This window comes from Hyperoodon ampullatus (assembly GCF_949752795.1).
Source record: "Hyperoodon ampullatus genome assembly, chromosome: 12".
Classification (NCBI taxonomy): Eukaryota; Metazoa; Chordata; class Mammalia; order Artiodactyla; family Ziphiidae; genus Hyperoodon; species Hyperoodon ampullatus.
The window spans coordinates 60,730,265-60,757,750 of NC_136925.1; the positions used below are offsets into that span (position 1 = coordinate 60,730,265).

Genomic DNA, 27,486 nt, shown 5'->3' on the forward strand with positions numbered 1-27,486 from the left:
CTACCTGCATTATGTATAAAACAAAAGAAAACAGGCTGGGGTTGAAGTATAAAGGCTTTGTTTAAGCAGAATAAGAGTATTTCTATGTCAAAATGAGATTCAGGTTGAGGTTGTGCAATCTTCTCTAGAGCCATAAAAAATAATTATTGTATGGTATCTTCTTTGGGTGGCTCTTCCTGAAGGGGAAGGATGTGCTCATGTCCCTTCTAGGCCTAAGATTCAGTTCGCTGAAGAGAATCTTCTTAAAGCCAGGGAGTTAATATATACTCTGAAAACAAATTAGCTGAACATGGTAAACAAAAGAGGAGAAAGCAACTAAGATGAAGATGAAAATGTAGCTTTTTTTAGAAAAAAAAAGGGATTACTTAAAAATAATGAAATTCATTATTAAAAGTTTCAGAGAGGTTTTGACAGGAAGGAAGTAGGAAAAAATAACTATTTTAAATAAGAACAAGATCAAGTGTTTCACCTAAATTATAAACTTAGTATTTCTAATCAACTCATTTTTCCGAACACAGCATCAGGAAACATAACTTCAAAACACTGAGAGTTTAGGTCATCCTTGACTTGGAGGCCAGTGCTCAGTGTTAACATAGGGCTACAGGTATGAAAGGCTCTTTAGTCAGTCTTATTTGATCATTCCATTAGTCTCTGACTTTTCTGTATGGATTGTAATATGCAGTGAAAGGGTTGTAGTACTGACAGGTTTGTCCCAAAATAGATTGTGAGTCAGTTATGAAGGAGGGATTCCAGGAACTAGAATTTAAGAATGAAGAAGTTAAAAAAGAAAATTTACCTATGACTCAGTTCCAACATATTTTACATACTATTGGGTACTTTCCAATAGTTAATAGTTAATATAGGAGGCTATATTAACTTCTGTGCTTCATCCCCAGAGTTTGTTGTTTCTATCAATAGCCCTAGATAAGTGATTTTTTAAAAATCATTAAGAAATGACTATTTTGGGGTAGCTTGCAAGCAACTCAAATATCTGAAATAGCCATTTTCTAAGTATTAAATGTTGAAGGTTTTTTTTTTTCTTCACAGGCTCTAGGCACACGGCCCTCAGTAGTTGTGGCACACAGGCTCAGTAGTTGTGGTGCACGGGCTTAGTTGCTCCGCAGCATGTGGGATCTTCCCAGACCAGGGCTTGAACCTGTGTCCCCTGCATTGGCAGGTGGATTCCCAACCACTGTGCCACCAGGGAAGTCCCACGAATATTAAAGTTTTTTGAGATAATTATAATAATTGCAGAATGGAATGGTTTGCTACCTTTTGAGTTCCAATTCACTCCTCAAAAATCAGGATATTAACTCCCAAATGCTAATGAGATTCAGGTAGATGCCATTGCTGCTATTTTGTTTCCCTAACCCTCCCACAGCATTAGTGTTGGACAGAAAAGCACCCACAGCAAGCATCTCCAATGCTGCTGTATTATTTATAAAAAAAATCATTGCTGAGTGAATGCATTCCACTTGTGGGATTCACTTTCACTGACCTTATTTTTTGTAAAATAAACTCAATTCCAGTTATATATACACTTACTTTTTAGGAAGGTTCTTTTTTATATATATATATCCGATTGCATGGTCTAAAACTATAGAAATTGTTTGCCCCCAAAATATTCTCTTTTCTCAAGCAAAGGTATACTGAAAGAGTAAATAAGTTACATGTTTGCAATACCAGAGCATCTAAAATAGAATAAACTTGCCGTTGAGAGTAGTATACTGTAGATAATTCACATAACTCACAAAATTTTGTACCTGTAAATGTGTGAATAGAAATCTTACTCCCCAATATAAAGGTTCCCTCACTTTATGTGACTTAATAATTATTTAGAGTATAATTGTTCTGGAATCTAAAAATATTTTAAAGGGATTATATGTATCTCTGGGAAAGGATTGCCTTCCAGCTGGAAAGATAATCTTTCTTCCATTCTCCCAACTTTTGCATAGAAAAGTAAATAACCGACCTCCTGCCTAAGCACACCTGGATTATTTCTCATGAGAGGAACAAACAGGTTGATTTAAGAATTAGGAAAATGACCCTAAGGTCTAAGAGAATCATTGACTTTAAATGTAAGAAGGATCTTGGGAATCTGGTTTAAATGCTTCATAAATGATAAGAATTAGGCATGAAAACTGCTTTTGAGAAGACTATTAGCTTCAGGAGTGAGGTAAGTTCCCTTTCAGCATTAATGACACTAACTGCTATATAAAGAAAGAGGATTCTGGCAACTACTTCCCACATGGCAGAAATCCAGAATAGACCTGAAACCGAAGGAGTAAGAATGAAAGTCAAATGGACTGACGTAAAAACATTTTTTTTAATTGGGACTAAAGTATATCAACTCTCTCATATGATTCCGAAAATCAGTCAGTTTTTTTTTATTAATTCCCTCAAAAGTTTCATGCATCAAAAGATGGTCCTGAGATACTAGCATGGAAATAATTAGTACTTTTAATTAGTACTACTGGGAAATAAGGCAGACCAGCCTTAATAAAGGTCTTCAATCTGGAGCACACTAAAGTAAAAACTTTTTCTAATATCAGAGTACATCCTACTGATGAACATACAAAATGAGTTATTTTTCAAATTGGAAAGAGCATAATTGAATTCAGAACATCAATGTATTAAGAACGGAGACGCCTTGGAACTCTGGGACCTGGGAATTAGATTGTCTCAGATGTTCACTAATACATTTCTAGAACACACGATTCATACAGCAGGTTTTTTTTTAACTACTTAAACTCTAAATATCTTTAAACAGTGAATAATGCCTATTTTGAGGATCAAAATGGAAAATGAAAATGATCACATAGATTAGGAGCATGCCAAACAACATATCTGAATACAGTCTAACAGCTGAATACATACTTGGCAAGAAGAGAGCTGGGGTCACATTACCGCAGATCAACGGTAGCAAGCACATCTGGAATCCTAATGATCCCAGGAGCTCTGGGGCCTTTGGGGGACAGCCATCTGGTGCAGAGGAAATCTAGACCAAGTGTCCCACCCAACAGAAAGAGCCTCATTGTGCTGCTGTGAAAAGCAGTGGGCCCTCCTTCCCTCTGATAACACACGAGCTTCTCAACCAGCGAGTGAGTAAGAGAAATATTTATGAACAGGGGGTTCACTAAGAGGCTTAGATCTAAAACTATGACAGCAGGGCAGATAAGAGGTAGTCAGGGATATATTGGTGAAATAAATCTCTTTTTGAAAGGACATCAGCAGATTCTGTTACCTTTATCTAATCTTTCAGCCATTTCTTTTGATAATGTCTGTTTATGGGCTTCTTCAGATCTCTGTTCTTTATCTGTAAAATGAAGGTGTTGCACTATATGAACTTTATGGCCCCTGCTAATCTCAACATCCCATCAGTTTGTGATTTCACAGAATATACCCGGGCACAGAGAGAAAGGACTATGGAGGAATAAGGAATGACCGCAAACATGTGAAGGTCGCTCTGGGAGACCATAGCTCCTGATCGCACCAGATCATTGGGGAAGAAGGCAATACTCATAGATGATCTCTCAAATGATGATAGATGTGTTTGGTTTTTGTTTTTTAACTTTTTAAAAAATAAATTTATTTATTTTATTTATTTATTTTTTGGCTGTGTTGGGTCTTCGTTACTGCATGCAGGCTTTCCCTAGTTGCGGTGAGCAGGGGTGACTCTTTGTTGCAGTGAGCGGTCTTCTCATTGTGGCGGCTTCTCTTGTTGTGGAGCACGGGCTCTAGGCACGTGGGCTTCAGTAGTTGTGGCACACAGGCTCAGTAGTTACGGCTCACGGGCTCTAGAGCACAGGCTCCGTAGATGTGGAGCACGGGCTTAGTTGCTCTGTGGCATGTGGAATCTTCCCGGACCGGGGCTTGAACCTGTGTCCCCTGCATTGGCAGGCGGATTCTTAACCACTGTGCCACCAGGGAAGTCCCAATAGATGTGTTTTATAATCCTGTCAGTGTCGTCTTTGCTCTAAACTGCTTACAAACTATGCCCAGCTTGTTGGGTCATCCCCACATTTAACACACTGTAGGAATCTCTGGTAGATGGAGAGAGGACTTGCCACTTCAGCAGATAAAGATGAGGTCTCCGTGATGAAGAGCAGGGGTACAAGGGAAATGACTGGAGGGCATGGAGGAGAAGGGCAAGCAGTGAAAGTGAGGGAGGAGATGGGGGGCAGAAAGCCTTAGTCAAGAGGGAACCGCAGAGTATAAAAACTTGGAGAAGGAACAGCTTAGGGTAATCATAAGATCTAACAAATGGCCATGCCTGTAGGATGACGTGGAATGGGGGTACAGAGGTCTGAGGAAAGAGTTTGAATAGCTATAAAGCGGGAAACTAGACTGACAACAGTCCCATATGGTAGATCAGCTAAATATGGCTCTGAATCCTGGTTCTGACACTTAATGTTCTGTGTAAACTTGGACTTGTTAAATAATGTCATGGGGGCTTCCCTGGTGGCTCAGTGGTTGAGAGTCCGCCTGCCGATGCAGGGGACGCAGGTTCGTGCCCCCGGTCCGGGAAGATCCCACATGTCATGGAGCGGCTGGGCCCGTGAGCCATGGCCGCTGGGCCTGCGCGTCCAGAGCCTGTGCTCCGCAACGGGAGAGGCCACAACAGTGAGAGGCCCACATACCGCAAAAAAAAAAAAAAAAAAAAGTCATGATCCTCATCAGTGAACTGAAAGTAATGATATCTCTTACTTATAGTGCTTGTGGACATTAAATGAGATAATACATGTCAAGTGTTAAAGATACCTACTGGGGGCTTCCCTGGTGGCGCAGTGGTTGAGAGTCCGCCTGCCGATGCAGGGGACGCGGGTTTGTGCCCCAGTCCAGGGGGATCCCACATGCCACGGAGCGGCTGGGCCCGTGGGCCATGGCTGCTGAGCCTGCACGTCCGGAGCCTGTGCTCCGCAGCGGGAGAGGCCACAGCAGTGAGAGGCCCGCGTACTGCAAAAAAAAAAAAAAAAAAAAAAAAAAAAGATACCTATTGGCGCAGAGTAGACATTCAAAAATAATCTATTACTTGTCATTATTACTACTACTCTTGTTATTATTAGCTGAATCATGAGTGTGAATATTGGATTTGCCCAGAACGACTGCTTGTGAAAGAGTAGAGAAAATTATGACATTAACCACCAAAGTGATTAAAGAATAGGAAGAAGTGTCTTGGAGGTTAGTAGAAGATGCCAGTAAAGACTGTGGTTCAGCAAAGGTAGTGAAATTCTCAGACGCTATGCTAGAGCCAAGCTCTTTACCTCCAGGTAAAGGAGGCTGGAAAGGAGGCTGGAAAAGAGGCCATTTCTACTCGAGGGTGCAGGAGAAGCAGTGCCATCTTCCACAGAATGCCAAGTCTCAACTAAGGCAGTGGTCTCCTAAAGATGTTTCTTTATAGGAAATTTTTGGGTCCAATGCATCTGGGTAATGCTCAGGCTCTTCCCTCTTAGGGATTCACAGGGCACATTACTCTAACGGAGGCACTAAGACATCTAACCTTGCTTTTTCAAAACAAACCCTGTTTTGTTGACAGGGTTGGTGACAAACCCTGTTTAATGTATGGCCCATATTGCCATCTTGCATAACAAGGTGAGAGGGCAGAGGGAGGGTTTTGAGGAAAAGTTGAATGATTTAATGGCGTTTACTGACAACAGTCCCAGAGGATGCTGTAGAAAGGGAAAGTGAGGGGGTTAATGGTGTTGTTGAGTAAGAAAAACAGCAGACCAGAGATGAGTGGGATGAAAACTGTGATGGGGATTGAATGTGCTATGGTGCTTGCTGTGATTCTGGGACTCAGGCATCACTGAGTTGAAGGAGGAGAGCAGTTAGAGGACAGTGGTCACAGGAGGATGGATTGCTGATCCAGATGTCTCTCCGACTCAGTGTTGAAATGGAACTTTGAAATAAGGGATAAGGGTGAAGGAGATAGGTGGTCTGGGCCAGTGGTGGAGCTGTTTTGAACATGTGAAATCTACCCAATGTTGCTTTATAATCCTTCCAACCTTTAGAATGTTTTTTCTCTTCGAAACAGTAATCTGTCCTTGAGTATGAACTAGATTATACAGTGACAGGCTGAATAGGTATTTCAACTAGTGATAAAAAATCCTTAAAAAGATTCTCAAATCTTCCAAATAAAAAAATACTTAAAAGCATTGTTATCAATATATTTCCCTATTTAGCTTTTGCCTTCTGTTATAGGAAATGTAGACTCAATAAGAATGGATGAATATGATAATAATAAAGAATATATGCCATCTTTAATATACTAATGATTAAATTTAGTTCTAAATTGCCTGAATAGAGGCAAATTAAAAGTAAATTACAAAAGTATAATTGGGGCAATTCATTATATACCAAGTTATAGCCTTGTTATTTTCATTCTAATTTATAATTTTAAAGTGCCATCAATGATGGAACTAAATTGCTAGTAGTTTTCTAATCTGTATTATTCATTAACCTTGCACGAAGGAATTCTGCTGTCTGACTTGTTCTCAGAAAGCTTAAGATGCTGCTCATTAATTTATAGATAATTATTATTTATGTTTTAAAAATTCTATTGCATTTTTTCCTTTATAGGTGAAGAAAAATTGTCTTGATGAGATTAAAATTGAGAAAACTTTAAGCAACAATAAAAAAAACTCTAGGAGTTCTGGTTTTATTTATGTTTTAGGCCGTAATAGTTTAATCTTCCAGGCAGCAATTATTTCCTAGAATTAAAGGTAAAGACACACCTGCTTGGGATGATCTTGAGATTATATAGAGAATCTGACTTTCCAGAAGGAGCTGCAGTTCAATGGGAAAAAATGTCAGTGGAATGATTTTTCTGTGAGAATATTTCAGGTCTCAGTGTGGGTTGAGCAAACAATCTGTGTGGTTTTGTCCATAATAGGTATTCAGGGGAGAGCTACCCTTCAGAACTGGGGGTAGGAATACTAAACATTTTGCCCTAGAGAAAAGCAAACTCGAATATTTTTCCTCCAGTTTTCCCACTAGTTTCATTCAAGAGGTTTGGAAATGAGACTAGAAATAAGTTGACAGAATACCTTGACTGGTCAAAAGCTCACTTGTTTTAAAAAAGCGACACTGACACAAGCTTGTTTAATAATGTACTTGTTTTGCAACTTTCACTTCCTATTTTAATTCCCTTTTTGCTAAACGAAAAGACATGGGACACAAGCTTGTGATTAAGAAGTGTAGTATCCTATGGACACAAATGACAAAGTAAATAGAAGTAGTACATTGGGTTCGTGACACATAGTTCAGAATCACCATATGACTCTCACTGTTAGATCTGTTTGACTTCTTTTAGGCTTGGGGAGCTAGGAAGAGGTTTGAGGGAAGATGGAAGCAGAGAGAAATGTAGTCAATGTCTGTACATTTTCTCGTTGAAACCGTTCGGCAACCCTGTTTAGTTTGTATTATTATCCATTTTGTAGGTGGGGAAACTCAAGGATACAGCTGGTAAAGTGTGAGTTCTGGGCTTTGAATTGAAATCTGACACCAAAACCACGCTTGATACATACATGGGTCAGAGATAATAATTATTATTTTTTTTATTATTGGTCACTATCAGTAGCATGTCCATAGACGTGGTGGGCTGACCAGAGTGCTCAGGGCGTCTTGTTCTTACTGTCTCTCTACACCCCGGCCCTCGAATACCCACCCCTCATTCCCTACCCCTACCCCCTTACAGTCCCCCCCGTACAGTCATTCATGACAGGGAAAATCATTAACTGTTTTGAGAGTATTTTTGTACTGTAGAACTGAAGAAGGGGAAGGAAGTAACGTGTTCCAGAGCAGAGGGGAAAATCCCTCTTTTGATGAGACATCCTGTGTGGCAACTGCAAAGCTTGGATTTCCCCAAAGTGAGGTTAGGGTGGCATGCTGCTACTTGTCACATGGCCTCAGCTCAAAGTAACATCTGCTGTGGCCTTTTGTAAAATTTACCTATACATGGCCCATACAAAGCCACAAACATGAAACCCAAAATGGCATTCACCCCTGAGAAGCTCCACAGAAAGAAATAGCAGGTTTTTTATGAATTAAGTGTATGGTGTATGCCACCAGGAGGAAGTGAACCCTCTGAGCTTAAACTTGCACGTCCTCTCAACACTGAAATGTTAATTTTCGTGGCTGAGGTTAATAAGACTACGGTTACTTGTGTTTGGATATGAATGTAACTTGACTGATTGGGAAAGCAGGTGCTGGGTTGATGCACCATCCCCGAGACCCATGAGTCATGTCACTGATTTACAAGCTGTCCTTACCATGAAAATGAAAGCCAGAGCCAACTTTATGTCATACAATTTATGACAGTCACTGAAATTATAGATAATTTCAACCTATGCATTTGTGAAACAGTCTATGCTTTAAACATCTTTTGTACTTCGTATTTCTGACTTGTCAAAATAAATATTATCATCCATAATAACCATTACCAATCCATTATGAGACTTCATGAAAGTACATACAGCTTTTAGACTTAATCCATGAAATAAAGCCTCATGACTCCTCCTTGTATCTTTGATAAACAGCCAAGTGCTCACAGCTGTTATGATTTCAGTTATGAAGAAAATTGGAACTTTCGCATTCTTCAGTGGCTAAAATTCACTAAAAGCCTCCCCACTTCTTCAAATGCTGTTATTTTCTTCTCCTCGTGTGTATTGCAAACCATGGATCTGATTAGAGTAGCTGATTAGAGCATTGTGCTAGAAGACCAAGGCCCCTTGTTTAAGCCCAGAGAAGGTCAGTCAGATTAACCCTCCAAGTCTACTGAAAATTTGTTCTATTAGTCTTCTGGGAGATTAGGCAAGAGAGTATGAGCAGATCAGTACAAATCCAGTTTTTAATGCTAGGAACCACACTCAACGTTGATACAAGGTCAGTGGTATCATCTTTCCATACAAAGACGGATGACACTGGTGCAGACGCATTTTACAAACATCCACTCTCCTTGGACTTTTACAGCTTTTTGCTTACTCATGTACAATCAGCCCCAACAGAGAGAACTCCTTGACTCTGATCTGCGTAGGCTCTGCCTCTGCAAGACACAGTTGGATTCCTCAAGTCAAACCCAAAATGGCGTAGAGCACGTGATCACACGTATCCTCTCTTTCTGTCTCCTTCTCCCTCTAACTACAATCCTCTTTGAAACTTTTCATTTCTCCCACATCTTAATTTTACCTTTTTTTTTCAGTCACTAAATAACAACAAAGTTGGCAAGTGACAAAGTTTGTTCATGGTTTCAGACTCTCATCCTCCCTCCCAACCCCCCATTTTAATAATGAGGGAATTTTTGGTAATTTGGTTAATGTTACCCTTTTCCAAATCTGGAATCTTTGTTTTTCTTTGCGAAACGAGAGTCAAGCTTATTGTATTAAATCTCAAGCATATTTATCCTCAGCAGGGTCAGAGCCATAAACCTTAATCCAAAGCCATAAATCTCCAGTGGAAGAATTTCTGGAATTTGACTCTCTCCTATCCATTCTTTATGCCTAATGATAACACTGTTGTGATGGAAACATTTCAATGGATCTTTGTTTCCTGAGGATAGTTATAAATTATTTAAAATGCCTTGTGAAAAGCCTTAATGATCTAACCTCTTTGTGTCCCAGTTCAGCTTCATTTCCCTTGCTCCAAATTTACTCTCTAATTTGAGTTCTCCAGGCTTTTGGTTATTTGTCCCATCTGCCTGGGTTTCTCCTTCCTCACCTTTCCTTACCTCACTAATTTATGCATCCTTCACTTTTTTTTTTTTAATTGAAGTGTAGATGATTTACAATGTTGTGTTAGTTTCAGGTGTACTGCAAAGTGATTCAGTTATATATATATATATATATATATATATATATATATATACACAACACACACATATATACACATATATGTTTGTATGTATGTATATATATATATACATTCTTTTTCAGATTCTTTTCTATTATAGATTATTACAAGATATTGAATATAGTTCCCTGTGCTATATAGTAGGTCTTTTTAAATCTCTTTTATATATAGTAGTGTGGTATCTGTTAATCCCAAATTCCTAATTTGTTCTCCTCCACCTTTCCCCTTTGATAACCATAAGTTTGTTTTCTATGTCTGTCAGTCTATTTCTGTTTTGTAAATAAGTTTATTTGTATTATTTTTTTAGATTCCACATATAAGTGATATCATATGATATTTGTCTTTCTCTGTCTGACTTACTTCACTTAGTATGATAATCTATAGGTCCATCCATGTTGCTGCAGATGGCACTATTTCATTCTTTTTTATGTCTGAGTAATATATATGACTGGTATATATATATGTGTGTGTGTGTGTGTATGATGTGTGTTTGTGTTTGTATATATGTGTATATATATGTGTGTGTGTATGATGTGTGTGTGTGTATATATATGTGTGTGTGTGTGTGTGTGTGTGTGTGTATATATATATATATATATATATATATATACAGGTATACCACATCTTTATCCATTCCTCTGTCAATGGACATTTAGGTTACTTCCATGTGTTGGCTATTGTAAATAATGCTGCCATGAACACTGGGGTACATCATCCTTCACTATTTAGTTTAGATTTCTATTCTGCTGAAGCCTTCATCGACCCTCAGTAGTGGGCTATGGGACCCTCTTAAGTACTTTCCCTTTTGGTAGCATGTATCACTGTATTATAACTGCCTGGCTAATTATCAGTATTTTCTCTTCTCCTGGAAGCACTGCATGAGATACTTCTTACTGCTTGGCCTGTAATAGAAATTCTCAATAAATACTAGTTGAGAGAACAAACCAATAGTGGCTTGGAGGGCATTCCACATTCTGATGTCCCTCTTAGCATTTTGCATATGTGGTCACTACAGGAAAGGTCTGCCTTCATGCTAATATCAGATTACTTGTTTTAAAAATAAGCCAGTGCTGCTGATTCTGCAATGCTAAGCCAAGAAGAGAATTGTAATGGTCATTTCTCTCTTTTCTTTTTCTTTTGGTACAACCAAGTTAATGCATTTAGCATTTTCTAATCTACAAAGATCTATAACCCCTGCTCCCTGTGTTACTTAACTAGGGAGCCACCTGTCTGCTACTTATCTAACCCAGCCAGAGGTGCTGAATTCTCGAATTTTTCCCTCAAGTAGAAATCTAGATGAATCTCTTGAAAGGCCATTTTAAAATCAACTCAAAAGGAAAACCACCTATCAGCACAAGAGAGAAAAGCGAATTGAGGATAGAATTGTGTATTTATAGTTATCAAGGCTGATGGACATTGGAAAAGTACACTAAAATTATAGACAGCAAGCTGTAAAGTTTGGCTTGATTTCAAAGGGATTTTTAATATGTGCTTATGCCAATGTCTGCTACTCAAGGTCGATAAGAAAAGTTTAATCTTCTTATGGAACACAGCTGAGTCACATAATATCAGTGTACTTCTACTGGTTGTGATGATTCTCTAAAGAGAAGATGTCACCAAATTGAGCTTTGCTAGAATCTTGCCTAGAAATAGATTGATTTATTTATGGGCTCACAAAGACAAGTGAAAATAGAATGGCTTATTTATCATGAACACCACGGACAAATGTGTGTCTTGGCACATTTAGGTGTTTATCCAAGTCTCTCTGTGTAAGCAGAATGAACCAGAAGCAATTTACTTTGTGTGAATAGGAAATATCAAGGTGATATTAATCATTTTTATTTCCTTTGTCTTTAGAATGTTTATAAGAAGAGTCTTTTCAAGTCCCCAAAAGTTAAGTTTAGAGTTAAGTTATACCGTTTTAAGAAATTATCATTGTCTTTCTCAAAATTCTTCACATTTTTGTTTAACGTGTTCTTTATAATTTACACTATAGGGATGCTTCTTGATAGATTAAATTCTATTATTTCAAAAAACAATCCAAGAAAAAATATAATTGTAAACTTTGAGGAAAAAAAGAGAAATAATGACCCAAAATTTCAAATGGCAAACAACTAAACTTGCTTTATCACTTAAATTCAGTTCTTGCTTGTAGATTTTTAGTAGTTTGTAAAAAGCCTTCTTATAAAATTTTTAAAGTCTCAAAACTACTAAGAAGGGGTATTATTATAGTGGAAAATAGCCATATGGTTTCTGGGAAGGACTATGCTAAAAGGAATAAGTTTAATTAGAAGCAGGATAGATTTGGTTACACACAACAAGAGCCAACGAAATATGCTCCAACCCAAGGGTAAGTGTAACCACTGGCTAGAGATTTCTAGAGAGGACTGGGAGTAACTTTCCTGGAATATTTTATGTCCTAAATAGCCTGGATGGATTCCCTTATCCCTTTCCAGACTTATCTCCTGGGAAGGAGGCATACTGGTGGGATGGACCTCATAGGAGAGCTTAGGTAATCCAAATGAAGGGAGCTCTGGATGCAAGCAGAAACTTGTTTTATTCCAAATCCTGACTCTCACATGTAAGTCCTGTGACTTAAATCATGTCTTTAAATACAGGAGAAGTGTGTGCCAGGCTGTGGAGCAAGCAAGCCTTTGGTCAGCGCCTGGTGGTGAGGGGCTGAGCGGGACACTGTGCTACCTCCTCCTGTGCCCTGACCCTGGCAGAATGCCCCTCCAGATTCCCGGCCCTCGTCTCTGGAAGAGAAGGGCAGCACCAAGTGGATGGAGATGGCTTCCTGGCTCTAAGAGCCCTGGAAACATGGACTGGAAACGCAGATGTACTCCTGGAAGAGGAGGAACCGACGTCCTGGGTATCAAGCTGTCTGGCCAGACACAAAATGTGCATGTGGCACAGACAGAAAGCCATAATCACCCAGGACCTAGCATTCTTTCACGTGCAGCCCTTCTGTTGACACCAGGGCTTTGCTCTGTACCTTTTTGGTTGGAGGAGTGTGTGCTTATTTAGCTTTAAATGTAGATATCCTCTCTCTAGTAGTACAAAAAGCAGACCTGGTTCATTTCTGTGGCTATAATAACCAAGACTAGAGTGGGAAAAAAATCTGCCACAGACAGACTTGAAAGAAGTTGAAGGAGAATGTCAACTACATAGAAATAATTCATTTAAATTGACAAAAATAAATGCAAAATTCTGACAAATAAAGAGGCAAGGATAGAACAAAACAATTCTCATGAAGACTTACAAGTAATGACTTAGAAAATAGAGAAATTTCTTAAATTTTCTGGTAATCAAAGAAATGCATATCACATCACTGAAGTGTCATTTCATTAAATGAACAAAAATTAAAACATACCACTACCTTCAAGGGATAAAGGGCTAGTGGAGTAGGTTTATTCACATAGTGCTGGTACCATTTTTATTTATTTGATTCTTTCTAAATTGGTCTAGAAAGTATTTTGACAAGAACCATAATTATTTTTAAACTCTACTCCATTACTGGGGGTTCATACTAAGGTTCAATTTATTCTAAGGTTATTCAAATTGAGAGGGAAAAAATCATTTGCAGCCTTATGAAAAAGAGAAAAAAATTAAGAAAATGAAAGGGCTAACGGTAGGTCTATGGTTACATTAAATGACATCAATTTGATGCAATGTTAACTATAATAAATATGAAACTTATGTTACAACATATGAATGTTTCCAATAAATGTTAAGTGGAAAAAAGGCAGCTTCACTATCATATATACACTATGAAAACAATCATGGACAAACTAGGTACACAGGGGGGAAACTGAGAGAGAACACAAAAAAATAAAAACAGTTGGCATATAAAGAAAATAGAATTATTTTTAAACATCTCAATAATGCTGTTATGATAATTCTTACATAATTTTTGAAAATCATGAGGAAAAGTCAGAAAGGAAATAGATTTATAGCAAAAGACATATGAAATCTAAAAATGGAAATTTCAGCTAACTAGTAGCTCTTAGCAAGAGCTACAGGATAACAAGGTAATCTTTCCTCTGGTTCTTAGCCAAAGAGAAATGCTTGAGTTGTAAGTCACTTAAGACACTTCAAATTATTGTAGAACAAAGGAAAAAACATTGAAAACCTCCAAGAGGAACCAATAGAGTTTCTTCTATTTTCTTACCCCTGCCTTTTTTTTTTTTTTTTTTTTTTATGCTGCCTTTCTAGGAAAAAATATTCCAAATTTTTTGGGGAAAGAAACTATTTTTTTTCCAATTCTGTCTCAGTCTTAGAATAATAATATTCAGATAAATATTGGCAATAGTGAGTATCGGCGTTTTCATTCTCCTAAGAGGGCAACTAACTCATTTTTTAAAATTTTATTTATTTTTGGCTGCGTTTTGGGTCCTTCTTGCTGTGTGCGGGCTTTCTCTAGTTGTGGCGAGGGGGGGCTACTCTTCCTTTTGGTGCGCGGGCTTCTCACTGCAGTGGCTTCTCTTGATGCAGAGCACGGGCTCTAGGCACGTGGGCTTCAGTAGTTGTGGTGCACGGGCTTAGTTGCTCTGAGGCATGTGGGATCTTCCCGGGAACCCGTGTCCCCTGCATTGGCAGGTGGATTCTTACCCACTGCACCACCAGGGAAGTCCCCAACTAAGTCATTTTTAATGTTTCCCAGGACATATTACTTTCCAGGTAGTATTCTTTATTGTTGCTGTTATTATTAGGAAAGTTTGGAAATGTGATGAATGTTTTGCTTAAGACTGATTTACTTGCTTTAAAGTCTTTTCAGCTTTTATTACCCTTACGTGTATTTGCCAACTAATAATATTTCAAGTGCTGTTTATGGGTTTTTTTCTTTAGGAGTTTCCACACGTGCTCTGTCATTTGATCCCCATCGTCTCATCAGCTGCGTAAGGTAGGCAGCACTGTTTTATTCTTCATGGTTTGTAGGTCAGCCTCTGGAGATCACGTAGCATGTGGATGTTCACGTGACCCACCAGTGGTAGAGCTGGACTTCGAACTCAGATTTTCTGGTTCTGGACAGAATTTCATCCACTCTGTCACATCCGAAGTATAGGGTATTTTCTTCTCCCTGCCTTAGTGGTCTAATTTTTTGTTTCATGTGATAAATGCCTTCTCAAAGATGAAATAGCTTAAAATTTGGTGCAGAACAAGGACTATTGTGGATGATAAGCTTAGAAATCACCCGACATCCCCCAGAGACCATGATACGTCATACTAAGAGCAGAAAACTGGGGAAGAAGGCAATTGGAAAGACTATTATTTTATTCCCTATAAGCCTTCATAAAAATCCATTTTTACTATGTAAATTGAAAGAAACCAGAAGTCTATAAAGCCATCTGGTTGATTTAAGTCTTTTATAGCCTTTTCTTAAGAAAGATCAGAAAAACTCAAGATGATATGAAGGTAAATCAGGATGGAAACTGTCCCTCAGCTCACCATTTTACTACCAAGCTTCCTGGGCTTCAAAGGAACAGCTCAACAGATTTGAGAAGAAATATAAAGGTAACGGTGCACCTCCTTGAGCCATGATAACCTAACAGATGGAGGGACGGCATCCCAGACACTGAACAAGCCACATGGGGCAGATGTTCTCCCAGAACTGTGTCAAGTAAGCTTAATTAAAAGTGCCTTCTATTATTGTCTGTGGTGATTTGCTGAGGAAGAAGAAGAGGCAGTGACCTTATATTTAATCATGTCAAAGGCTCAACAGTAATTCTTGGGTTACTAATGTGGTTAATAATTTCTTCAAGCTGGCAGCTCTTTCCAGGGGACTGACTTCACCAGGCCTTAAAATCCACATGCAGTGCCCTGGCTTCATTTGTTGGCCGCTGACTACGCACCTTTTGAGCTGTCTTCAATTGAAACACAGACAGAGGAGTCTGAGGAAATCCTCACTCAGCCAAATCTAACCCATATGAGAGGGCAAAGTTAACGAGAATCAGTCATGAGCCTTCGGCACGCAGCGCCTCTGAAATGTGATTTATAACCAGCATGGGCTGCAGAGTTTTCTTAGTCTCTCCTTTTCATGTTAAAAAAAAAAAAATTGCATCAACAAAATTTCCATTTCTGCTAATAAAGGCAAGGAGAAAAACAAAGAGCACATTAATTTTTAACATGTAGGCAAGGCCCAGGGAGGATATAGGAAAATGAACATGTTAGATTTAAAAACTGGGGGGAACTGAGAGAATGAATGGATGTGCATACCAACAAACACCACACAGGGCAGGGTAAAATGATTGACAGACAGAAGGATTATTAGCAAGGCACTTTGGGAGCACAAACATTGTGCGTTTTCATTTTCCTCCAGGTGCCCTGGTCCGGGAAGATCCCACATGCCAAGGAGCAACTAAGCCCATGTAGTACAACTACTGAGCCTGAGCTCTAGAGCCCACAAGCCACAACTACTGAGCCCATGTGCCACAACTACTGAAGCCTGTACACCTAGAGCCTGTGCTCCACCACAAGAGAAGCCATGACAATGAGAAGCCTGTGCACCACAACGAAGAGTAGCGCCCACTCACCACAACTAGAGAAAGCCAGCACACAGCAACAAAGAACAAACACAGCCAAAAAAAATTAATTAATAAATAAATTGATTGATTGATTAATTTTTTTAAAAAAATAAAATAAAATCCTCTATCCTCACACATTGTCAGTCTTCTTGAGCTGGCAATTCCTGGGAGAAGTATGACAAAAATGTTCTGTGACATGAATTTTCAATTTTTCTTTGTATTTCTATTATTTGTTGCTTTAACTATTTCCATGTTATGTTGCTAAGCTCATAAAGGTTGGTGAGTGTTTTATCTTCTTAGCAGCTATCTTTCATCAATGTGAAATATTCCTCTTTGTTCCTTTCAAATTTTTTGTCTTACATTGTATTTTTTCTGACATTTATATTCTTAACACAGCTTTCCTTTTATTAAGCCTTGCCTGGAACATCTTTATTTTCCAACTTACTGGATTCTTTTGAATAGATAAGCTTGCAGTGTCCCCATCTGTTAGATCTGTCTTTGATGTGGTCATTTTGGACTGTAGTTTTCTCATCAACTTCATAATCCTACCTGCCTTCTGTTTTTCAGAGAGTCTTAATTATTCCTTATCCATACAATGACATACCTTGTTTTCTAGCACTACTATAAATTTAAATGTGTGTGTGTTTTCTATTATTTAAGGCAAGAAGAAGAGATGATGTTAAATGTTCAGGCTGCCATCTTGATCCGATCCTATGCTTTCCCCTCACACCAGATTTCCTTCCCCACTGCCACTCCAAAACATTCCTTTTCTGTCCTTCCAGCTAGGTCTATCTGGATATTGGAGGTGCTAAGAGAGATATGCTGCAGAACAGAGTTTGAATATGTTTAATCAACATGCACCCATCGAAAAACTAATACGGTTTTCCATCTCTTTAGGAACTAAAAGTTGACTTCAACTTGAGTTCCACTGGCATGCATTATTCAGTAACAGTTTACACAGCTCTATGTTATCCTCTTCCCATCTCATTCCCAGAAAGGTCTGTTTAATAAACAGTCCATTTTTATTTTTTTTTATTATTATTATTTTTTTGCGGTATGTGGGTCTCTCACTGTTGTGGCCTCTCCCATTGTGGAGCACAGGCTCCGGACACGCAGGCTCAACAGCCATGGCTCACGGGCCCAGCCGCTCCGCAGCATGTGGGATCTTCCTGGACCGGGGCACGAACCCGTGTACCCTGCATTGGCAAGCGGACTCGCAACAACTGCGCCACCAGGGAAGCCCTAAACAGTCCATTTTTAGACAGTACTACTAATAACATCACAATATTGCTATTCTTCTAGATGATTTATTAGCAATACGTATATCCCAGTTTCTTCCATAGGAGAAACATGTTTAAAAGCTACTAACTAGACAATTGGCAAGGCATGGCACAAACTAACTGCACTATAACTCTTAGCAAATTTTTGGCCATTAAAAGAAGCATTTAGGGCTTCCCTATTTGGCTATTTGGCCTTTTACAGAAAAAGTTTTCCAATCCTTGCATTTAAAATCTATTTATTACCTTTTATGACTAACGTGGGGTTGAGCCAGTGTCTAGCTAAACAATAAATGCCCTATGACAAATGTTGATAGATCAGCAAACTGCTAACCTAGTCATGGAAGTCTAGTTCAGTTACAGGCTTAGCTAATAAGTACATCAGCAAACATAAGTAACGATGATTTATATTTGCATGGCACTTTATAGATTATGAAATATTTCATGTATATCTCACTTGATATTTCCAATAACTCTAGAAAGTAGGCAGCAGGTATTACTTTTTCATGAGGTAACAGTTTCTGAGACATTGCATATATCAGGGTTAAAAGGAATTCAGATTCAAGTATTTTTATCTTTTAGCAGCTAAAATGATTCCTTTATCTCTGGAAAATGCTGACTTAAAAAAAAAGGAGAAGTTATTAGCATTTATCATCTTATGATGCACTGATTTGAAATAATATATTGGAAGATCACTTGCAATTAATTGTACTTTGTAATAACATGTCCTGTCTTCTTACTGTTGCATTTTTATGTCAATAAATTGGTAATAAAAATAATATAAACATGTCATCTGATGGTTTAAAAAGTCAAACTAAATAAGCCTAATTGAGTTATAAGTTAAAAATACAACCTTAAATTTTTGAAATGTTAGAACCTACAAGGTAAGTCAGTTATCTAGCTTTCTTGAATTAGCAAAATTAAAAAACACAAATCCCCAAAGCTCTTGGAGTAACAGAGAAAAATGTCAGGAAAAATATAAGTATATATGAAAAATATGAGTATATATGGGAAAATAGTGAAAGATTGACATAGTTCTCTGTTATGGGTCAAATCAAGCTGAGATAAATATTTCAGTGGTGTTTACAAACTTTAGATAACTGTTATGATATCTTTCTTACATCATACAAGAATTGATTTCTGTGTGATCAAACAACTTAGGAGAAATTTCTAGTTGACCAAAACATTGCTGTCTTGGAACAGCATAAAAAATTAGAACAATAGAGTGTATGATTCTAACTGCATGGCATCTGAAAAAGGCAAAACTATGGAGACAGTAAAATATCTGTGGTTGCCAGGGGTTAGGGGAAGAGAGGGATGAATAGGTGAAACACCGAGGGTTTTAGGAGAGTGAAACTATTCTGTATGATATTATAAAGATGGATACATGTCATCATACATTTGTGCAAACCCATAGAATATACAACACCAAGAGGGAACCCTTATGTAAACTATGAACTTTGGGTGCTGATGTGTCAATGTAGGCTCATCAGTTGTAAGGAATGTTCCACTCTGGTGGGGACGTTGATAGCGGGAGAGACTATGCATATCTAGGGGTAGGGAATGTATAGGAATTTCTATATTTTCTTCTCAATTTTGCTGTGATCTGAAAATTACTCTGAAAAGTAAAGTCTATTTTAAAAATAATGAGTACAATGGACTAACAAAGGCCACAATTCTATGTCCTCCTCAGAAGCTTTATAAATGTGCATTAAAAAATAAATTTTGGGGGTGTACCATGACATGGATACAAGAAAAACAAAGGCCTAGAATCCTTTCAGAAGAATGGATCCAGAGCAAATTTACCTCGCACCCGGATTGAGTTTCCCATGAGCTTGACTCCTTCTCCTGAGGGAGAACCCCTCTTTGGAAAGCTTGGTCTCCCAGGCACGTCTGACACAACGAAGCCTCGAAGTCTGGTTCCCCTGGTGGCATGTACACCACTGAGGGGCCCGTGTACTTCAGGCTGGGACTCTGATGCTTATCCACACTGACCACTGGACTCTTGATCCATCTTCGTACCTACAGTGTGCAAAAGAAAAGAAAAAATGTGTTTTACCTCCTTTGATGTCTAATGAGGCCTTGATGGGAAAGTTGGTGGGATGGACACTCATGAAAGGAGTCACACAACTTCTCTACCTATCAAATCTTAACATAACCTGATTTGGTCAGTGCTGGCCACTCATTTTCCAGCAGCTTGTGTTTTTTGGTTGGTCATTTCATTTCTCTGAGTCTGTCTCCCCATCTGTAAGACTGGGGTAGTAATATTTCTGCCCAGGTTGTTATGCAGATTTTAAAGTATTTTAAAAGGTCCAAGTGTTTTGCCTGGCACATAATATTGAGTAGATGGTGCTTATTCTACTTCTCTCTTATCTTTGTTGCTGTATGCAAGCTTTCTCTAGTTGCAGCGAGTGGTGGCTACTCTTCCTTGCGGTGTGAGGGCTTCTCGCTGCAGTGGCTTCTCTTGTTGTGGAGCACGGGCTCTAGGCGTGCGGGCTTCAGTAGTTGTGGCGCATGGGCTTAGTTGCTCCGCGGCATGTGGGATCTTCCCGGACCAGGGCTCGAACCTGTGTCCCCTGCATCGGCAGGCGGATTCTTACCCACTGCGCCACCAGGGAAGCCCTCATTTATAGACCCTAACACACTTGGCTGTCATCCTCTATCAGGTAATAAATATGTTCTGCATAACGATTTCTTTCACATAGCAATAGCTCCTCAGAGCAGACACCCTGAGAAGACAGAGTGGCTTTTGGAATTCCCCATCCTTTCATGCCACTGAGTGGTGCTTATTTTACTTTACTCTTACTGTTATGATTATGCTGACAGAATGATAGTTCACAAATGTCTAAGGTGAATTGTAACCGATTCACCTTAGAAAAAGAAGTAAAAGAAGCTGTTCCTGGCTAAGAAATTATCTCACTTTGTTTTGTTTCTTTTCCTTAAAGTTTTAAAACTCACCACTTGTCTTGCTTGCATGTAGAATTCTTGTAAGGTAGAGAAAAAATGTAAAGGTATTCTAACATTAAAAGGATAACATTTATATAGCACTTTCAATATGAAAGGCACTGTTCTAAGTGTTTAACATGCAACGTTTTTTTTTGTTTAATTCTCGGAACAGTCTTACATGATAGGCACTATTACTAATCCCACTTTGCAGATGAGAAGACTGAGGCACAGAGAAATGAAGCAAATTTCCCCAAGGCACAGTACTGGTGTCAAGCAAAGGCAGGATGCAGGCACTTTGAATCCACTGTCTACTCCTATACAAGCATGCAGTTTTAGCAAGTGTTGGAGTGATTTATGACTTGTCATCAAATGCTTGAAATTCATCCTGATTTAATATGTCTTTTCCATGCTCTTTGAAACTCCTGAGGATTCTTTTTATAGTTAACCAATTGGTGAAATTAGTGTATATTGAAAGGATGAAAAAATAAAATCACAGTACTGAATTTTAGTTAGTAATGCTGACAATTAGATTTTTAAAAAATATACTGAGAATAAACTAAAATTGCAATAGCATAAGAATGTTTAAGCAATTTGATGGAATATTATGCCATCACTAAAAATAAATATTGTGAAGACTCTGTGGCAACATGGAGAATGTTTAGAATGTAATTATACGAAAAAAAGCCAAATACAGAATTGCTCAATCACTATAATTGCAAATGTAAAAATATATGTACTATCTATAGACAAAGCAAGAAAGTAACAGGCAAAATAGAAACTTGCATTTCTTGTTAGGATCATGGATGTCTTAGTTCTCCCTCTTTTTACAGTGTCCTGTGCTTTAATTTTTTTAAAGAATAATTTCTTTTAAAGTTTATAAGAATCTTAAGCAATTAAAATCATCATATTTCTTTCTTTGGTTACATACGTGTCTTTTACTTGCTTTGTGTATAGGTACTCTTTTCAGTGTCATTTAAAATAATCTTTCTACGTTTACTATTCTAATGTTAACATTTGGGAGGGTTCCATCAGTATTTCTCGTATGCTGGGGCCCCATAAGCATGTTAGTAGCTGCATTCAAAGTGTTTGGAGCTTCCCTGGTGGCGCAGTGGTTGAGAATCCGCCTGCCAATGCAGGGGACACGGGTTCGAGCCATGGTCCGGGAGGATCCCTCATCCCACATGCCGCAGAGCAACTAAGCCCCGTGCGCCACAACTACTGAGCCTGTGTCCTAGAGCCCGCCAGTCACAACTGCTGAGCCTGCGCGCCACGACTACTGAAGCCCATGTGCCTGGAGCCGGCAGCAAGAGAAGCCCGCAGCAAGAGAAGCCCACGCACAGCAATGAAGAGAACCCCCTGCTCCGCTCCCCACAGCTAGAGAAAGCCCGCACGCAGCAACAAAGACCCAACTGAGCCAAAAATAAATAAATTAAAAAAAAAGAATCACATAAGGAATTGTCATTTTATCTGATATCAGCTAAGAATTCCCAAAATAGTTCAGATGACTTTGAGCATAGGCTGTCAAACAATGCATAGATGCTTTTACAGAACTTGAGAGTTGAAAGAGACCCAGAGATGTTAGTAACTTGCCCAAAGTCACAATGTAAATTATTATGTGGGAAAAACTACACCTCTTAGTTTAAGCAAATCAGTCAACTAGTTTCTACTAGGGTATAAGCTGGCAAACTCAGTGTCTTCAGAGGCTGGCAAGAACAGGAAATGTGTAAAGCCCTATGACCAGGGTATAAAAATAGGGAGTGGTAGAGATTGTGGCAAACTAGGAGTGCATGCTTGCCAAGAGTTTTTAAATTTAAATGAAAAAATGAACAAACAAACACATAAAACCCCCAAGCAAACAATGCTGGCCAAATAAAACCCTAGTCAAACATACCCTACACCTTCAAGAGCCACTGCTTGACCCTTGAAGTTATTCTAGCGAGTAGAATAAGTATGAAGTAGAATTCTATGAAGTAGCAATAAAATGATTTGCTATCTTCTAACTTTAAAAAATCCAATGCTTTCAACATCTTAACTTTCATTCATGCATTCATCACTTATTATCGAAGACAAGCTACATGCCAGGCATAATCTAGGCACTGAGAATTCAGTTTACAAGTCAGATCCCCCAAAACCTGCCCTCGTGGAGCTTGACTTATGACTAAGGGAATAAATTATTTATTTATTTAAATAAATAATAAAGGGGGAAGTAAAGCAGAGGTGAGTGATCAGTCTCAGTGGAGGGTTCAATTTTAATTTTATGAGATTTCGGGAGAAAGATTCAAGCTGCAAATATGAGTTGAAGGCTTGAAACAAATAGCCATGTTCTACTGAAGTCTTCCAGGGAAAAATACCCAGTGACTTGCCAAGATCTACTTGTGAAGCATGTGTCATATTTCTGGGGATTTGGTTATTAGAATCTATTATGTTTCACGTAAACTTACTGAATACCATGACTTACTCAAGTCTTCTAAGAGTGAGTGTTTTGTGTTTTGTGCCTTCACACCTCCCACTGGGGGCAGGGAGTGGGTGGCATGACATTTCATTAGAAAGATCCCTGATTCCAAATAACCTTCAACGAATTAACCCATCCTGATCCTTACAGACATGGGACTAGGACCCCCCTCTCTTTCCACAGAAAAAGTCGTGAGGGAAATTTAGAAATATTCCATTTCTCCAGAAGCATCAGGGAGAAAGGTGTTATAAAAATAGATATAGTGGGCTTCCCTGGTGGCGCAGTGGTTGAGAGCCCGCCTGCCGATGCAGGGGACACGGGTTCGTGCCCCGGTCCGGGAGGATCCCACATGCCACAGAGCGGCTGGGCCCGTGAGCCATGGCCGCTGAGCCTGCGCGTCCGGAGCCTGTGCTCCGCAACTATGGGAGAGGCCACAACAGTGAGAGGCCCGCGTACCGCAAAATAAATAAATAAATAAATAAAATAAGTATAGTAATACATTTTGTGAAAGGACTGTGGCTGGCATTCATCGCCTGCTTTGTCTTGAACTGCTGTAGCTCCTCTGGCTAAGTCCTCTTACTGGCTCCAGTCTGTCCCTTACCCCCTACTGCTTTGCACATTTCACAGCTTTGGAGCCTTCCAAGTGGTTTTTATTGGCCTGATTCATGACAGGGTTGACAACGTGTACTTGATCTTGAGAGAATGGCTGGACAGGGAGTGAGTACAAGGGCTCTCTCCCTCTGGCCTTGGACTCCGGCAAGGTGCCCTCCAAAACTGCTGAGCGCGGGACCACTCCCTTGGCCCTGAGGGAATTCAAGCTACAACCGGCCTACCGTAGGAGTTGCTGACAGCGAGTGGCTTTGGGAGCCCCTCAGAGACCCGTCACAATGGCTCTCTGAAAACCGTAGCAGCTGCGTGTGTCAGAAAAATGAATGCCCGGATACAGGCTGCTACCCTGGCTCCTGGGCCACCTGGGCCTGGTTTTATTCAGAGCCACACACCTCTTTGTGGAGAGCATTGTAAACAAACACGGACTGCGGTGAGACATCCTCCTCACCCCGAATAAATCAAAAACTCCCTCACTTGGGCTTTCTAGAAGCCTGTTCTCCAAACTGCACCAGACTTTTACAGAAGGAATTCCCTCTCCAGCCACAGGTCAAAGAGTAAAGCCTTTCTTTGAACCTCACAGCTACTGTTACTGAACAGTGTGTATGCAAAATATTAAGCTAATCTCTTTGCTAAATCAGTCTGCCCTGGTTTTATTAATTTCTCTGTTTGAATAGATTTGAAAAAAATCTCCAAATGCAATAATCCCGCAGACTAGAAAATCACCAGATGTGATTAAAAAGATTGGCCAGCTTCGAGGGATTTTCCACTAGTGGTTTTCTTTTCCTATATATATTACTCCTAATTTAATATGTTTAAGCTGATAATGATGTCCACTGATACAGAAAAATTATAGAGGGTTCAGGTACTTATCTGTGAATTCACAAGGCAGCACCTGCTGGTCTCATCACTCCTTTTGTTTTCTGGGAATGAAGAGCTGTCTTTTCCTTAAAATCCAAGCGAACTTGATGTTGGACACACTTTGGCAATTTCCAGAGAGGCGTTTTTTATTATACAAAACTGACTTTGTTTATATGATGTCACCATAACTTTCAATTCAGATATAGTCAAGCAAGTTTTCTAGTAAAATGATCTGAATAATTCAATTGATCATAAAGAGAGACCTCCACACCTATTCCTTTTTCCAGAGGGGTGCCTGCCAGCAGGCTGGTTATGACATTAACGTAATTCAGGAGAAGGCTCCTGGAAGCAAGTTCCTCTTACCTTGGTGCCCGGGGCTGCTTCATAGCACAGTTCCAAAAATATAACAGTGCTATGATACAAGGTCAGTGATATTAATCTGATTTCTTCACTTTAGCTATTTGTGGTCATCATCTAACTTTCTTTTCTCTGAACATCTGCAGTGTGTATTGCTTATATAAAACCGTGGGACTTTGATGCTCACCGGCTGTTATGCTATGTCATCTCTCTAACTGGAACATAAGGGTGAGGACAGCATCTTAGGCTTTTTAAAAAATTCTCCAGAGGCTAGCATTAGGCCTTACAAATAGTAGGCAATAAAAATAGGAATTGCTTGATTATTTTTGACAATAACTATATTTATTCATTTATAGATCCTTTTTTTTTTTTTTGGCTGCATTGGGTCTTTGTTGCTGCATGCAAGCTTTGTCTAGTTGCGGCGAGCGGGGGCTACTCTTCCTTGCGGTGTGAGGGTTTCTCACTGCAGTGGCTTCTCTTGTTGTGGAGCACGGGCTCTAGGCGTGCGGGCTTCAGTAATTGTGGCACACCGGCTCAGAAGTTGTGGTGCACGGGCTTAGTTGCTCCTCGGCATGTGGGATCTTCCCGGACCAGGGCTCTAACCCGTGTCCCCTGCATTGGCAGGCGGATTCTTACCCACTGCGCCACCAGGGAAGCCCTCATTTATAGATCTTAACACACTTGGCTGTCGTCCTCTATCAGGGTAATAAATATGTTCTGCATAACGATTTCTTTCACATAGCAATAGCTCCTCAGAGCAGACACCCTGAGAAGACAGAGTGGCTTTTGGAATTCCCCATGCTTTCATGCCACTGCCCTTGGGATTTCCCAGTCCTTTCTTCTCAGCATTGGCCAAGGTAATTGCATCCTGTTCGAGATTCTCAGGGTCTAACCCTGTGTTTCCCCAGGCCTCGTCTGGGGGATGGGGTGGTGAGGAGGGCTGGGGGAAGGGGCAGGAATGAGAGGGTCCACGTCTCTTCATCCTCTTCCACGCTGCTACCTGCACCCTCAGCTGCAGCCCCTGTTACAGCTGCCAGCCTTCCCTGTTCTACCAGCATGAGGCGGTGAGGATTCAACACCAGACCCGGTTCTTGTACTTCAGTCCTGTAAATCCCCTTCTTCTTCCTCCTCGTTTAGGTGCCCACGTCATCCCATCTCCCCCCACAAAGCTTTAAACAGAAAAAGCTCAGAAGTCACTGACGTAAGTCTTTCTTTGGAAATGGAAGTAGAGTTTTTCTCAGTCCTTTAAGTTCTGGGACTGAGGCTTTTAGCTTGAATGCGTCTTTCCTGGATCTAGAAAACTAAAAAAAAAAAAGAAAAAAGAAAAAGAAAAAGAGGAACAGCCCTTGGCAGGATGGGAACGGTGAGGACAACAGAAAAAGTTATGCTTAAAACCAAACATGTTCGATTTAATGGATTGTCTGGCATGCTGGAATCATGTACCTTTGGCTTTTTTAGTGTTTAAATGGCCCTTTAAAAAAAAACGAAAGGCTTCTTTTGTGCTGGGCACAAAGTAGGTATCAGTAAATATTTGTTGAGTGAATGGATGAATAAAATAATGGTGGCAGTAAAAAAAAAAAAAAAAAAAGGAAAAAAGAGGAAGTAAGAGAGAATTCTTTCAGGTAATATCTCTTAGGGGGCAGTATGTACTATTTGCTTTTGGAATTGAAAAATAAGGCTCAGGGAAAATGGCAAGGCTGGGCTGATCCTCGGGAAAGAGCCTGGCTGGCCCGTCCACAGCTAATCCACCCACACACGCTTTGGAAGCTTCCTCTTCTGGCTCCTCCAATAATCCCCTGTTCCAGGAGCTTTAACTTCTTCTCTCTTGGCTACTGTCCCCTGGCGTATTCAACACATTGAAATATTTGAAATATCTCTAAAAAGCCAGCAAACTAACTGAACACATAACACCCCCTTTTCACCCACAAATTTCCTGGTTCCAGAAACCTTCTTTCACCACCACCCCAGTCCTTTTCCTTCTTAGCTAAGCTTCATGAAAACATGATCTCCATTTCTTCACCTCACATTTACTCCTCAGCCCATTGCAATTATCCATTAAACAAATATGGATCACCTAATATTTTCTAGGACTAACGGGAAGAACACGACAAAAAGAGTCTCACTCCATTGAAACAAGTTTTTACTGAGATGTCAATAAACCTCATTTCCAAATCCAATGGACCCTTCTCAGTACTTAACCTGGTTTGCATACTCTGCAGCATTTAAAGGTTTCAACAAAAGTTCAAAAAGCCTCTGCCTGGCATTATGCTGGGTGGTGAAGACACAAAGAAATAAAATTGCTTGAGTGACCTTTGAGTGAGGTTGCTTGCATTTCAGAGGAGACTGCCCCACGAGCCTGTGGGTTATCACATCACAGTAAGTGTTAATGTAGCAAATAGCTAAAAGCATAAGCTCTAGAACCACAGTGCTTGGCTGCAAAACCTAGCATCACTGCTTAAGCAACTGACTGAGCCTTCCCAAATCTCAGTTTCTACACTTGTAAAATAGAGATAATGATAATACCAACCTCATCAGGGTTTTATGAGGCCTAAATGAGACAATGCAAGTAAACTCAGCACTTGGCACTGGGTGAACACTTGGTTAATATTTGCTATTA

General features: G+C 39.6%; 1 protein-coding gene across 1 annotated transcript in view; it reads right to left on the reverse strand.

Moving 5' to 3' along the window:
• Window positions 1-27,486, reverse strand: part of SGK1 (serum/glucocorticoid regulated kinase 1) — a gene marked incomplete at both ends in the record, with an annotated part of 106,585 nt that overhangs the window by 43,181 nt on the left and 35,918 nt on the right. The window contains one exon of the mRNA XM_079716158.1: window positions 19,454-19,669. Coding sequence (XP_079572284.1) covers window positions 19,454-19,669 — 216 coding nt within the window. The remainder of the gene's footprint in view (window positions 1-19,453; window positions 19,670-27,486) is intronic.